Raw genomic sequence first — 15,149 nt, 5'->3', positions numbered from 1 at the left:
GTTAATTGGTTGTGTGAGTGTGTGTGTGTGTGTGTGTGTGTGTGTGTGCATGGTTATTTGGTCTGTTTGTCTCTATGTTGCCCTTTGATGGACTGGTTACCCATCCAGGTTATACCCTGCATCTCGCCCAATGACTGCTGGAGATATTCAGATAAGCTCAGTTGCTGGTCGCTTGTAAAGACAATGGATGGAATAGACACAAAAACACTGAGAAATCATCTGCCCAGTGGCTGGCCAGTCATAAACAAAAACATTTTTCTGAAAATCTAATGACCTGTAATAGGAGGCCGCAGATATTATTTATTTTTAGTAAAACAAAAATGTGTTCCATTTCAAAAAATAAAAATAGAAAAGTAGTACCTCCAACACTTTACTGCTCATCATGTATGACTTGCATGCGCACTTAGAAAGCTGAAAACACACAAATGTTAATTAATAAGGCAATCCCAATAACAGACCAAATACCTGCTAATTGTGCCCTGCTCCCTGAGATGCGGGGATCCGTTTCACTTAAACAAATAAGGGCTTATCAGCCACCAGTGCCAGCTTTGGGGCAAGTTTACATGCGCGCTTACTGAATAAAAGCCTCTCAGGCAAGGTACAGACATATCACTCGCCTCTAAACCCGCTGTTCTTGGAGCGTCGGGCTACCTGCTATTTTAAATGTATCCCAGCTAAAGGCAGACAATCCGGCCTGGGGGACAGAAGTTATGAGACGTGACACTGCCTGGGGAGAGAAAAGGAGGCCTAACAGATAGAGGTAATCCCTCTCACCAAGCCAACACCTCCCACCCCTGCTGTCCCAGGAACCCAGCAGGAAACGAACCTAACAGACACACTCGTGCGCGCACACACACACACACACAATGAGAGCACGGAGTGATCGATAAAAGTCATCATGATTTGGTGCGTATCAATGTCTTTCAACAGGTGCGAGTTCGAATGATACTCGCTGAAGCCCAGAACAACCATATGGTCTCTGACAGCCACACGAGGCTCACTCATCACGGTTCCTCAGGAACAGATGACGGGAGCCATGATACTATAGTCTCAATGTTTGCAAAACACGGCTGTGCGCAAGTCTAAAATTTTCTCCAACGGTGCAGCAGACTTCGGGGCTCACATCCGCTGCAAGCAAAGGACCAGCAAGAACAAAGTTATTTCCCGTCTTCATACCTTTAAAGTCATCTAAAAAGAATTAAAATAAAATGCAGATATCAGCAGACAGTCATCGAGGCCGTTGGTGAAACAGGAGATTATCTAGGGTTTATATGACAGATTAAACTCAGGTTGAGCTGTCACAAAAAGGATCACACAACGCGACTTGAATCAAAATCAATATAAGCCACGGGCGAGGGTGATAGTATTTGTTTTCACTAAATTTGTGAACCTTTTGCTGTTGTGTTGCCAGAGTTTTTTGTGAGACGTTTCTTTGGGGAACACGCGGAGGCTCGTTTGGGATAGGGGAAAACTGTCCGTCAAACGCCTAAAGATAAGAAAACTGAACTGAGAAAATGTTTTTATGCTCTAACAAACTTCAGTTTTTGAGTTTCAGTCCTACTTAAATGTTGTTCAACAAAATTAGAATACAGTAAAACAATATTATTTGTCCATCCGTGGGGAAATTCAAGTGTATCAGCCGCAAAGTGACAAGCAAATAGAAGCACTCAGACATTCATAAATATAAGCAGGTATATATTAAATATACTAGATTGTACCGCAAGCTAAAATATATATAACATATGAAAATAAACTATTTTAAAATAAAATGCAGATGCAGAATATTAATACACATGTTCATGTCTATTATTATGTACAAATTAGGCTTTGAGTTTATTTCTGCAAGAACAATGTTAATTCAAAGAGAAGGACATATGGAGGCATTTTAGAAAGACATTGATTTTATGATAAATGTCCTGGTCATCTGAGCTTGAATGTGTTTCAAATTATTCCCAACAATTACAGAAGGTATACAATATTTAGTTCTTCAGTGATACAACTGCTTGACGGGCCCCTCCTAATTCTCCCGTTTTAAGACTTTAACCTAAAGGTGGTACAACATTTTGCAGATTTTTTTTCTTCCTTTTTAGGACATTCTAAACTACCAGAGGTTATGAGACCTGCTGATTTAGTTACTGCTTAAAAGAAGGTCGCTTTTGACAGGGAAGCTGGTCGATTGATGGGAAGACGGCCATCCTTAAAGTCTGTTTGAGGCTTGAAACCTAAACGGAGATCATATTTGGTGATAATTACTCCGATAACAATAAAAGTGATGATAAAAAGAATTTTAAAATACATCGCAGTCTATTTTGGTAATAGGTTGTATGGCCCAAAATGTCTATCACTGTAAACATAACAGCCAAGGTACATTTTTGTTGCTCGGTGCCTTGGAAAAAATAATAAGGTACATGTGAGTACGCCACGTATCCTCAGATTTTCTAGACAAAAGCGTAACATTGTTCACTGGAGAGTTTGCCCGATGGCACGATATGTTTTGCGGACCACAAATTACAAAAACAGAGGGCGTCGCATCACATCCGTAGTTATCTGATTGGTTCTAACCTGTTGATGCTGACCCTGTTAGCCCCGCCTTTAAATCAGACTCTATCAGCTCCTTTCCAGACTGATACGCAGTGTATACGGTGTACCTTAACTCTGTAATTTGCCATACGTGTAGTTGTTGGGTTTTGCAAACATCATAAAGCCGACCCCTCGTTGAAGGTTCACCTTCCAGCTGGACAACGACCCGAAAGATGAACGCCAGAGCTGCAATGGGATGGTTTGGATCAAAGTATATTCAAATGGCTGGTCTTAATCCCGCTTTAAATTATGAAATATCAATTGTCACAGAAACTTTCATTCCAATCTGAGCTTAAGCTGTTTTGCAAAGATGGCTAAATTTACTCTGTAGATGAGCGAAGCTGGCAGGAACAGACAAAACATTTGCAGATGATATTGTTGGTTCAGCAAGGTAATGATTCAGTAGAGCTGAATGCTCAGTGAAATAGTAGTGTAATAGTCTTCTTCACATTTATGTTGGTGTTAGTCTGTCACAGAAAATCCCCCCAAAAAAACAACAACACTGAAGCTTTTTTTGTACTGTAAAAATGTGAAAAAGCTTTAGGGACATGAAGATGTATGGTAGTCAGACGTTCAAAATGCAAACCAAACATTAAGTTTTATAGCTACAGTAATAAAAGTACAGAAATGCAGAATTCATGGAGATAAAAAGGTGCACTATTTTGTTTAGCTTTAAACCTTGGTAAGTTGGTTTCAACGGTTGTTGCTGAATTTATTATGCTACAAGATGCGTTTTCATGAAACCTCAAGCCTATATATGAGAAGTACATTTTCAAAGCTCACTTCAGGTGTGCTTTGACCTTTAAAAAGACAGAATTGCACAAAAACCGAGTGGTCCTCTTCTTGAGGCTGTGCAAGTTTCAGCTGTAAGTTTGAAGAAGCTGGACTGGAAAATCCAGAGATCAGGGGAGGTAAGACACCAAAGCAGGAATTAATGAGCATTATGGTATTAGGCAAAAATAAGACCCCGATTAAATCCCAGAGGATCTCTTAACAACTCCAGTAACACCTGTCAGATGATAAAGCGAGAGACAATCTGAATATTAAACAATGGAACCTATTCTTTCCTCCAGACGAAATTAAATTTAACTTAGGAGTAAGGTAATGAGGGGGAAAAAACGCAATTAAAACACGGAAACAAAGATACCTTCAATAATTTAGACGCAGAGACTTGTTAATCTAATAAAGACTTGAGTCAATGTACAATGCTGTCAATAAAACTAGGTATATTTTACCCCAAGAAGCAACATTTCTTACATTAGAAATAACTAAAAAAACAAACAAACCAGGGCTTTCCTTCTCTGGTGGTCATCTATGAATTAGCATCTGCCTTCTCTACGTAATGCACGCTGTTATCTGAGGGACTGAAATCAGCAGAAAAAATAAATGTTTAATACGAGGTTAGCACTACGTCTCGCTCGGCTAACAGCTGTTGACTAGCTTGTCTCCGAACACAAAGCGGTCTGTATTTCTACGATCAGGCAGCTAACGGCGCCTTCATCACCTTCCAAATATCAATAAAAGTGCATTCATTAAAAATCCACAAGACCTGCGTTTGACAAATGTTTCTCCAAGTTTCTCTGACCGCGACTGAGTATCTTCACCAACCCACATTTCCTTGCTGCTCTGCCTCGTAATAAAAACAAATGTTTTGATACAGTAAAATTAAACTATATTTTTGTCACGTTTGCCTATTTGTTTCTGAAAAAGAATAGCAACCACAACGCATTTTTTGTTCATCTTATAACATCGTGTGCCCACTAAGACCCTCGGCACTAAGCATTGGAAGCTGCAGGTCCAGAATGAACCAACTAGAAAAAACAAATGATCCAGAGCAGGCAGTGATTTGCTGTTCTATTTTTTAAAGGCTTACACTAGAGCTTGCCAGCTAGCTGGGAGCTTGTGGTTAAGCCGATCCTTTAAACAGTGAACATGATACCGTCTGAAGGGCGCTCTGGGCGGAGAAACAACCTAGCCCTGAACTAAAAACATTGTTCCATCACACAAATAGATACTGCTCTGAAAGGAATTTACTTTAAAATTTAAAAAAAATTAAATCTAAGAGACAAAATAAAACTACTTTGGAAAACTGTATTTAGTTATATATTACAACGTACAGGACCATCCAGGAACATACGTCACACTGCAAATGATTTGGTTCTTACCAAGATTTAAAAAATAAACTTAACTATAGAAGTGTTAGATAATTTGTCCTGTTTTAAGCGGTATTTTTTTTTATTTAAGTGTTCAACTTTACATTATATTCCTAAATCAAAAAATCAACACCGGCACCCCGCAGGGCTGTGTTCTCCCCCCTCTCCTCTTCTCTCCTCTATGTACACCACTGACTGCACATCTGCAGTGAAACCGCTGAAGTTTGCAAATGACACCACTTTCTTTGGTCTGATCCAGGACAGCGATGAGTCCCATGTCTGTACTGTTTTTCTGTTCATGTACAGCACTTTGAATTGTCTTGTTACTGAAAAGTGCCATATGAATAAACTTGCCTTGCCTTGCCTTGGTTGGTACCATTTATATGGGCACACAATCAATCTGATCATAATGTGTGTTTATATGCACCTGCCTTTACTCAGAATAGAACCACTAACATATGCAGCTATCAAATGTCCTAAAAAAAAACACAGAGGAAGAACAAAAAATAGTAAACAAAGCAATATTGTATGAGTTGATTTGTCTTGCGAGCGCACTGGCTGGACTTCCACCAGCTTCTAATCACGGCTGAGTCGTTACTGAATAAATCATTTTGAGCTCTTTTAATGTTTCGAATAGAAAGGTTGTACCGGGAACCTCAATAGGTTTTCTTCCCGACGTATTTCCACCACTCAACAATGCGGAAATATGTCACGTTTACGACAGACCTGATCCTGACAAACGTTTGATCAGATTATGAATCGGGATAAACCAACACTCTCATTCTGAATACAGTTTCATTCCAACGAAGATAATCTGCTCACAATATTCCAATTGGCTTGTTTAGATGACGCATTTTTATTCCGATCGGTCCTTTACGCTCCTCCCACATTGACACCATCCAAAAAGCAGGGTCAACTTTCCAACCTTTACAACCTTCCTCATGAGCTGCTGATCATCTTCTACAGTTCCATCATTCAGTCTTTCTTGTGCTCAACCATCTCTGTTTGGCTCAGCTCATGTACAACACCTGACGAGTCCAAACTGCAACAAACAATTAGAACTAAAGGTACATCGCTATGAAAATTTAGGCCGATATCAGTATCCGATATTAATATTGCTGTTATGTCCGATAATCGATATGTATCGCATCACACACACATTTTTCTGCCCGTTTTTGCTTGTCTTTTTCACGATGCAGTTGTTGGAACTCCTAAGTTAAATTCCTGATTTGCACCGACAAACTTGCCAAATAAAGTTGATTCTGATACTGACCTCTAAAGCTAAGCACACAGTATTATTGTGGGGAGGGGAAGATGCGGGGGATAGACCTGTCTGAGAGGATGCTCCCATTGAGTTGTAAATGAGCTTGTAATTAGTTCTTACACATTAGCCTGGAGGGAATTAACAGTGTGTGTGTGTGTGTGTGTGTGTGTGTGTGTGTGTGTGTGTGTGTGTGTGTATAAGTCATTGTGGGTTTTGTAACCCCTTTTCCTTCGAATAGGGGTAACGATGATAAGCAGATAATACTAATTACTTCTCCTCCCAATTGCTTGTTAATTGTGCTTGGTGTGGATTTATACAGCAAGGTAATACCCTGAGTTCCACGCGAGCACACCACCGTGCATGATCCCTGCTTTGTTGACAACGTCAACAAGGCTTTTGTTTTTTAAATTAGTAGTAGCCAGCGAATTTCATGCCAAATGAGGATGTAGCATACACTGAGCCCCACAAGAGGGGCCGGAAATTCATCCAAGAATGCAAAGGCCCAGAATTTTGTATTCTAAAAAAAAACAAAATCTTTCTTTTTCATCAGTAGCTTGTCTCATAGACTTTATTTCTCTACAAATGATCTGAGAGCTTCAGTGTTAGGTATAAACTGGATGTCTTCATATACATTAACAATATCTGAAAATGATTTTCCTTATCTACAAGTATCATTGTTTGAACGTTAGTACTCCAGTAAGGAAAGAAGACAGAACATGCTATGATTAGAGAGATTTTTGAATGAAAGTTTCCTAAAAAAAAAAAAAAACCTTGGTGGTGCAAAATGTTGGTTTAGGGCCTGTCAGTAGGACCATACAGCAAAAGAAATGGGGGAAAAGTAAAAGCTCAGGATCCAGGTGAAAACTGGATTGTTTGCAAAGTTAATTGCTATGAGTTACTTGTTCATCGTTTGGCTTTGGAGCCCTTTTAACAATATATAGAGTACATTAGTGCACCCTGTTAAAAGTCCACAGCACAAAGCAAAAACTCTAAGAACACACATGTACTCAAGAAATGATCTGCCACCATATTTTCAAAGCCACAAATCAAAACCTCTTAACAAAACATCTTCAGGAATTAGAGAATAAAAATGAATCAATCAGGCTCTAATCTGCTCAACATTAGACAAACATCGTCAGAAGAATAGGTTAGACAGAAATGACGACAGGTTGATCTATGATGTCCATTTACTGTCTGCTTCAATAAAAGTATACAATAAAACCTTTTGCCCCCACGTTTACCCTCCTCGCCCCTCCACCCTTGTACAAACACGTACATCATCTGTTCATCCCATCAACCATCTTATTATTCGTCTTATTCTAACGGCTTGGGTGCTCTTAAGCAGATTTTGATTCAGTCTGCTCTGAAAAATGTTAAACAGATTGGGGAGATGATGATGATGTGTGTGTGTGCGGGAGGGGGGGGGTTTCTCTTAATGAAGGTAAATGTTTGTCTATGCGAGCGCACGTCTGCGTGGTGGAGGTGCTAAAGTGTCTAAAACTTGGAAGGGTTGGATTAAATGCGAGCGTGATCTTCACTGAGCTCATTTCTCCCCTTCTGTGCCAAACAGTGTTACTGACACACGCAGGGCACGGCTGACCCCCCCTTTCTGATCCACCCACCACCCCCACCGGTGAATCTAATCTAGATTTAGGACCTAACACGCCTCAAATGATTCCCAACTGTTTATACGATGACCCTGTAGGCCTTCTATACGCCATACTGTAAATTATACAAGCTGAATAAAACAATGAGGGCACATTAAGGCTCTGCTTCAGCAGCAGGGTCCTTTTTTTTTTTTTTTTTTAGCTTAGAACAACAAATAAAGGTGATATCTCTAATAAAAGCGTTTAAACCAAACTCGTAAAACAGCACACCTTTAATAAACTCAATATATTTGTATGCTGTTTTGCTTCACAAACAGCTGAACCTTAATGAGATACGGACCCAACCATTGCAGCTGTAAGAGCTTCAACTCCACTGGACAAGCTTCAACAAGCCTTAAAAGTGTGGTTGTCTAAAGTTTTGATCATTCTTTGTTTTTGTTTTTATTTTATTTATTTTTTATTTTTTTGGGGGGGGGGGGGGGGTTTTTTATAAAGTCATACACTGATATTGGCCGAAAAGGCCAGTCACTGCTCCAACTCATCCCGAAGGTGCTTGATCAGGTTGCGGTCAGGACTCTGAGCAGGCCATGACGGTTCTTCCGTGTTTTACTTTGGCCCTTGTTTCTCCCATAGTTGTTTAATCAGGAAGGGACCAGGGCTAAAGTTTCCCACAATGTCAGGAGGATAAAACTGTCCAAAAATGTCTTGTCATGCTGATCCAATAAGAGGGGCCTATCCCAGCTCCTGAATGACAGTCCATCCCCATTATCCACGATGCACCGAGCTTTTGCACACAACACATTACAGCCAGGTTAGTGGTGTTCAGGGCAAACATGATACCGCCAGGATGCAGCGGTATCCAATGCTTTGCATCTGGCCATATAAGGTATGGATGCAACTGCTGGCATGGAAACCCACCCCATGAAGGTTGCTGCACACTGTTCTTGAGCTAAGCTTTTCTAAATCTTTATTTTTTTTTATTTACTTCCAGTTCAGTCTCATGGTTATTTGAGGCTAAAGTGCAAATATGACATTGTAGACATTCACAAAATGACAAATATTCAGGCTCTTGAGTCTTAAATGCATAAATTACAAGGACGTGATTTTAGACGTTTTTGTCGTATAGGGAATTTGGACTTAATACCTGAAGGCTATTTCACATTCAAATGAGTATCTGTTTGAATTTCTTTTGGCATGAAATAAAAGGCAAATTTGAATAGAAAAAAAAGCGAATCCTAAAAAATTGCTTTTGAAATATGGAGGAAAATTTAAGTTTTTTTATTCAAGCATTATGAAAATAATAACAATATAATTATGGATATAATTTTAATAAAAAAAATCTCAGCCACTCTGCATTATCTAAATGGTTTCTTTTATTTTATGAGATACAATCTGCATTAATCAGTCTAACATAGGACTTTATAAAAATCTCCACATTTAAAAGTTAAACCATTTCAGAGTGACAGCTTGAAGTAGTTAAATATACAAGAGCCAAACACGCAAGGGCTCCAGTTGCTTATCGATCCGTTTCTGTTGTTTACAGGACCTCATAATATCTCTATTCTAGACACATTCCTAGACAGGATTTTTTTTTTTATTTCCCGGCTCTTTGTTTTACACCAGACAGACGTTCACCTGACTGCAACCTCTGTGCAAAGCCTCAAATCACTCTGGAAATAATCTAGATTTGACTTCAGGGGGTGTCCGCTGCAAAATAAAGGGAACTTCCCGACTGATGGCGTTTGGAGCATATTTATTTCCCTTTAGGCTACTTTGGGCAAATGAAGGGGAACATGTGTGGGCTTTAGCTAACAGACGCTTACAGGATCTAGTCTGATTAATAGGAAAATTGTCCTTAGACTGATTAATGAGCTGCTGAGATCAGAGGGACTGAACCCGTTTGCAGATTATTTCCATGGTGTCCTGACCTGCTCTGTCCTGTGTATAGCTGTCCACGTCTGATGAGAGGTCGCAGCCTATCTGCAACCCATGTCTGTTTTAATTACCTGGGTATTAGCTGGTGGAAAGGGGGCGGGGGGGTGTTATGTCTCGACATCTAGCCTTGGGCAAATGTCAAAGAAATATCAAATTGTTTTGTTAATATCTGCAAAACATTAGTCAACAGCATTAAAGTATTCTTCATATTTGCAAGAAGTCAGTTGGCTCTGAATTTTCATCCTCTTGTTCAGTAGCGGAGCGTCCCCCCCACCCCCACCCCCCGGTAAAACACGCTCTTTCTTCACGCGTTCGGTCCGGCCCGTCGTCTGCTCCTGAGACGGACCTCTATCTCCTCAGGATCCGACCTTTTAAATAATCTTTCCTCACTTGTTTGCTCACTGCAGTCATCCTGCCAGTCAGTGTATCCTCAGGATAAGCCAAACAAGCTGATCAGCCAGGCACCTCTGTACACACTACCCCCCACTAAGAGGCTAATGGCCGGGGACGTATAATCCTTCTCAAAACAACCACAGAGATGCTAATTGTATCTAGCTATAAATACTAGCAACTCCTTGTCCTCTTTCTTCATTTGTCTCTGCTCCTGCCTGTGTTGGTAGAGCCACCGGTGTCTTCCCAGAAGGATTTATCCCGAAATACCAGTAGAGGCTGCTGAAGGTGTGGCGAAACCTGCGGTGAGGTGCGGTGCGCTGCGCCCCCCAAAGAAGAAGCAACAAGTCCAAGAAGCTTCACGCAAGGATATACCATTTCATGTGGGTTGTGAACATTTGTCGGCGGAGCTACTGCGCAGGAAAACGAGATGTTCCCGCTTCCCATGTTCACGCCTGACCAGGTGGCTCGGGTGTGCGAGAACCTGGAGGAGACGGGGGATATCGAGCGCCTGGGCCGGTTCCTCTGGTCGCTGCCCGCCGCCGTGCCCGGCTCGGCGGGGGAGGCGCTCAACCGGCACGAGTCCGTGATGCGCGCCAGAGCGCTGGTCGCCTTCCACACCGGCAACTTCGAAGCGCTGTACCAGATCCTCCAGAGCCACCGGTTCACCCGGGAGTCCCACGCCAAGCTCCAAGACCTTTGGCTCGATGCGCACTACAGGGAGGCGGAGAGGCTCAGAGGCCGGCCGCTGGGCCCCGTGGAGAAGTACCGGATAAGGAAGAAGTTCCCTCTGCCCCGCACCATTTGGGACGGCGAGCAAAAGACACACTGCTTTAAGGTAAAAACTTCTACTGACATTGTAAGCTCACATTTTATACTCGACAGGAACGGTAATGTTCAACACGTTTAAACAAAAATAGACGAAAAGCTTGTTTTGTACTTGGACACCTGTGGAGATCATTTTTACTTTGACTTTAAAGTCAACAGGCTGGGGTTTGAGCTCTTAAGATGCTCTTAAGATGGTTCAGCATCCTTCAGCCTGCCGCTCTGAGCTACTTCAGGCTGCGGCCCAAGTATTTTCTAATCTATACCGGCGCTTCCCAAAGCTGCGGGTGCAAATCAACCATCAAATGTGGGGTCTTACGTTCCTAACCCTCAGAAATCAAACTAAATAACAAGAATGATAATGGTAAAATAACATCTCTGCTATACATGTTACAGCAAATAAAAGCAACACCACTGAAAAACAGAATATATATATATTAGTTGTCTGTGTGGTCATTATCTCTGTTTAGTAATGCTTTCATACTCTAAAGCGATAGCTGGGGTTATTTTCTATGTCAGAAACACAAATGTTTGGGAACCGCTGCTCTCTTCCATAAAAGATCTTGAATGTGCGGCTCGAGAAGCGGAACCTTTGTCAAACTAATATTTGTGCGACAAACTTTAATATAGTATAATTAATGTTAATACGGCTAAATAATGACATGTAGACCAGCGTTAAATTCAAATCAAACTCAATCTCATCCAGTTTAATTCCATCCCCCGCTTTTACTCCATAAAGCAATTCAACCTTTTTAAATGCAGTTCTAAACACATTTGAATTCTGGGGAGTAGAAAGTGTTATCTTGAATATTTTTTTGTCACTAGAATGTATTTTTCTACACTCCCTAAAATACTCTTAAATATTCTCAATTGTATGTAAATGATTTCATGTAATATGAAATTATAATAATATAATATTAATACTTTATTTTAAACCATTAAAGCCTTTTTATATATAGATTAAGATTGTAAAATTAAAAAAAAAAAAAGGGCAAAAAGAATCGCTTAAAGAACTCCAGGTACCTGTTAAGATGATGAGAAGGCGTGAACTTTTCCTCCATGTTTGTGTGTATGAGCGCCCCCTTGTGGCCGGTGGAAGCGTCGTTCATAATCTTTAAATCCAAACCTCAGTGGGGATAACTGGTCTGTCATCCTATTAAGCCCCTTAGCATGATCCAATTGAGGAGATATGCAAGGTTATGCATACTTGAAACGGCGTTTATCTGTGTGTAAATCCAGTCTAATACGTTTTAAAGACACCGTCATATTATAGGGACATGAATACTGTACAAGCCACAGCCTATGTGGGAAGAATTTTTTATTTATTTTTTTAAATTAAATTGGATAAATTGGATTAAAAAATAAGGATTGTGAATGAAACGTTCCTCGTTCTTCCCCAGGAACGAACTCGGAGCTTGCTGAGAGAGTGGTACCTCCAGGATCCCTATCCCAACCCGTCCAGGAAACGCCACTTGGCCCAAGCCACGGGACTCACACCGACACAGGTCGGCAACTGGTTCAAGAACCGCCGGCAAAGAGACCGCGCCGCATCGGCAAAGAACAGGTATGTCCTCACATTATTTTAAAGACAGAAATACAACGATGGGGGCAATTTCCTTTAGTCGATGTATAAAGATTAACAGACTGTACTATGGGACTTCAGTAAAGGCTGTGCCATCCCTCTCTCCACCCAGGCTTCAACAGGACCCATCCGTCCTGCCCGCGGAGGGCTCCCCTAACGGCGCCCTTCAGGAGCGCCACCCTCACCCCCACCTCGGCAGCCCAGAGGCGAGCGACTGTAGCACGGAGACTGAGCGCAGAGGGACGGGGGCCTCGACTCCAGAGATCTCCGTCAGCAGCGACGGCGAGTTTGAGTCTTGAGAGGATTTTAACATTTCCTTTTCCCACGTGTACGAAAGACACAACCGCAGCGAAAAAGACAGCGAGGCCGTGGACACGCTACAGCTGTTTTCAAACAGAGAAGAGAGAACGGCTGGACCCGGTTCTGCCTCTGGCTGGACTTTTTTTAAAAAGGATTTATGCACTTAAAAAAAAAAAAAAAGCACTGGAAAAAGGGTGCTGGTCAATTCGCCCCTTTGCCATCTCCTCCTTTTTCAGTTTTGTTTCTTTTCTCCCCCGGCAGATAAACGAGCCGTCTGCCACGGGGACGTATTGCACCGTCTGAATTAATTCGTACCGGAACAAGGGACGTTTGAAACCCTATGATTTACTTGTATTCTGCTGTACGGGAAACATTGTGAAATTATGAGCCAGCAGGAGGTCGCTCACATTTATGCTGGTTGGTTTCCAGGTAAAAAATTATCCGACTCTGTCAAGAGTCACACAGTCCAAACGGGTTTCAGAACCACAATCAATGGAAATAAGGCTTTAATACCCAATCAGACCCTCGTCGATTATTGTTTAGCACCATAAATCACCAACAATTAACAAGAGAAAGGAGCCGATGCGCAATGTTTTCAGCCATAGAGTCTAAAACAGATGGTTTACGTCTTCAAGCGGGAAGAAGGAAGGGGTGAAAATGCGAGGCTAGGGAATTAGGGGACAAACTGGCAAAAAGGGCAAACTGGACCCAGAGCCCACCGAAACCCATAAAGCTTGCCGGTGGTTGTTGTGTAGGATGATAAACAACTACAGGTACGAACACAGTGTTTGCATGTTTTGTTTACAGATTTTCGACATATTCTCTAGCTCCTCTGAATACTAGCCTGTTCACGTTTTGCGACGAACCTGTGAATAAAGAAGAGTTTGTAATAGTTTAAAAAGGAAGCGCCACGCATTTGTGTGGAAGCTGTGAAAACATAATGAGAAAAATGCCTTGTGCAGGCTGTGGCTGTACGCGAATGTGTCACCTGGTTTGGTACTCACATTTAGAGCAGTGTAAATCTCCTATATATTAATTAATCACTCACTGCGTCGACTCATTTGCTGCCTTAAACAGAACAAAGAGCATCCCCGCAAAGAGTCATGAGTCGACGTGAACCTGACTGTCTGTGAGCACAACGTGAGGCTCAGAACGCAAAACCGCGTCGATTACAGCCACTTTACCTGTCCACTTCTGCCGCTGTTACCGAACGGAAGATGCTGTCGGAGGTTCCCGAGCTGCTTGGAGTAAAATCGGGAGCTGGAGGAGACGAGGGAAAAAGATTGTGACGCACCCGTTGGTTCTCATCTCCACGTGCCTATTACATTTCAGAACAGTAAAAGCCGGTCAACCGTGTCTTCAGTCAACAATCCCACAGGCCTACTGTCTGATCATTTCTCACAGCATCTCTGTAATTCATTGATCACATGTATTTTGATATGTGTTTTCTGCAAACAAGTAAACCTATTTTTATCCTACACGGCCACGAGTTTCTGTGTTTGCAAAGTCTCAGCCTGTATGAATGAAGCACAACGCAACACACAAACAAATGTGAGCAACAAAGGAACGTTGTTACGGACATTGTACGCAAAGCCAACTGCACTGAGCAGACATTTTAGACAACAAGTTGAGGCTTTTTGCTGTAGTTTTGATGTAAAAAAAATAAATAAAAAATAAAATAAAAATAAACACACATATATATATATATATATATATATATATATATATATATATATATATATATATATATATATATATATATATATATATATATATATATATATAGCATATCTATATAGCAAAAATCAACTCATCTGACACAGGGTCGTGTCAAAAACATTATATATTAGAAATCTGGAATTGTAGTCTAAACTTTGGCTTTTTGAAGCCTGAAAATGATTGGTTTCTCTTCAAATATTTACCTTTCTTTAAATCTGTAAATGAGGTTTACAATCGATCAAACATGATTGAAGAGAAACTGATAATTTTCAGCCTTTTTTTCTTAGTGTCAAAACACATTTGTTTGGAGTTTAGTTCTCAGGCCTTAGGAGGTCGAGATTCAATTACAATGTTTAAGGCTGGCATAGAACGTAAACAGGATGCTTTTTTGATTAAAAGGTAGAATATTCACAGCAGCCATTTTTAAACTGTGTTTTAGATCTTGAGTCAGAACATTATCTACAGATTTTTTTAATGCAAGTGATCACAAATCTCACCACATTTTCAGCTTCTGTTGCTGTTTGGAGTTTTGACTGACATGATTGGCATCATTTGAGCGTTCTTCAAAGATCTGTTAATGCATTTTTAGATTAAATCGCTGATTTGATAAGCAAATCTCTAAAAGAAAATGTTAACATTCTTCATAAAAAAGGCTGTTTTATGATCCAATATAAATCCAATGAAAACACTCCTGCCTTGATGCAAAGATCTTTTTCTGTGTGATTTCAACTAAATATTAATATTAAAACCCATAATCTTATTTTATTACATCAAAATTTGAAATAATTCACGTT

General features: G+C 40.8%; 1 protein-coding gene across 1 annotated transcript; it reads left to right on the top strand.

Annotated features, from left to right (window-relative positions):
- Positions 1 to 10,253: 10,253 nt before the first annotated feature.
- On the top strand, positions 10,254 to 14,114 carry six7 (SIX homeobox 7). The gene is made up of 3 exons (XM_012873195.3): positions 10,254 to 10,767; positions 12,155 to 12,318; positions 12,449 to 14,114. The coding sequence occupies exons 1-3, from the start codon at positions 10,360 to 10,362 to the stop codon at positions 12,633 to 12,635; spliced, it is 759 nt and encodes a 252-aa protein (XP_012728649.1). The 5' UTR covers positions 10,254 to 10,359; the 3' UTR covers positions 12,636 to 14,114.
- Positions 14,115 to 15,149: the final 1,035 nt, after the last annotated feature.

The sequence above is a fragment of the Fundulus heteroclitus genome, chromosome 14 (genome assembly GCF_011125445.2).
Source record: "Fundulus heteroclitus isolate FHET01 chromosome 14, MU-UCD_Fhet_4.1, whole genome shotgun sequence".
In the NCBI taxonomy this organism is placed as follows: domain Eukaryota; kingdom Metazoa; phylum Chordata; class Actinopteri; order Cyprinodontiformes; family Fundulidae; genus Fundulus; species Fundulus heteroclitus.
This window is presented reverse-complemented; position numbering and strand designations above follow the sequence as displayed.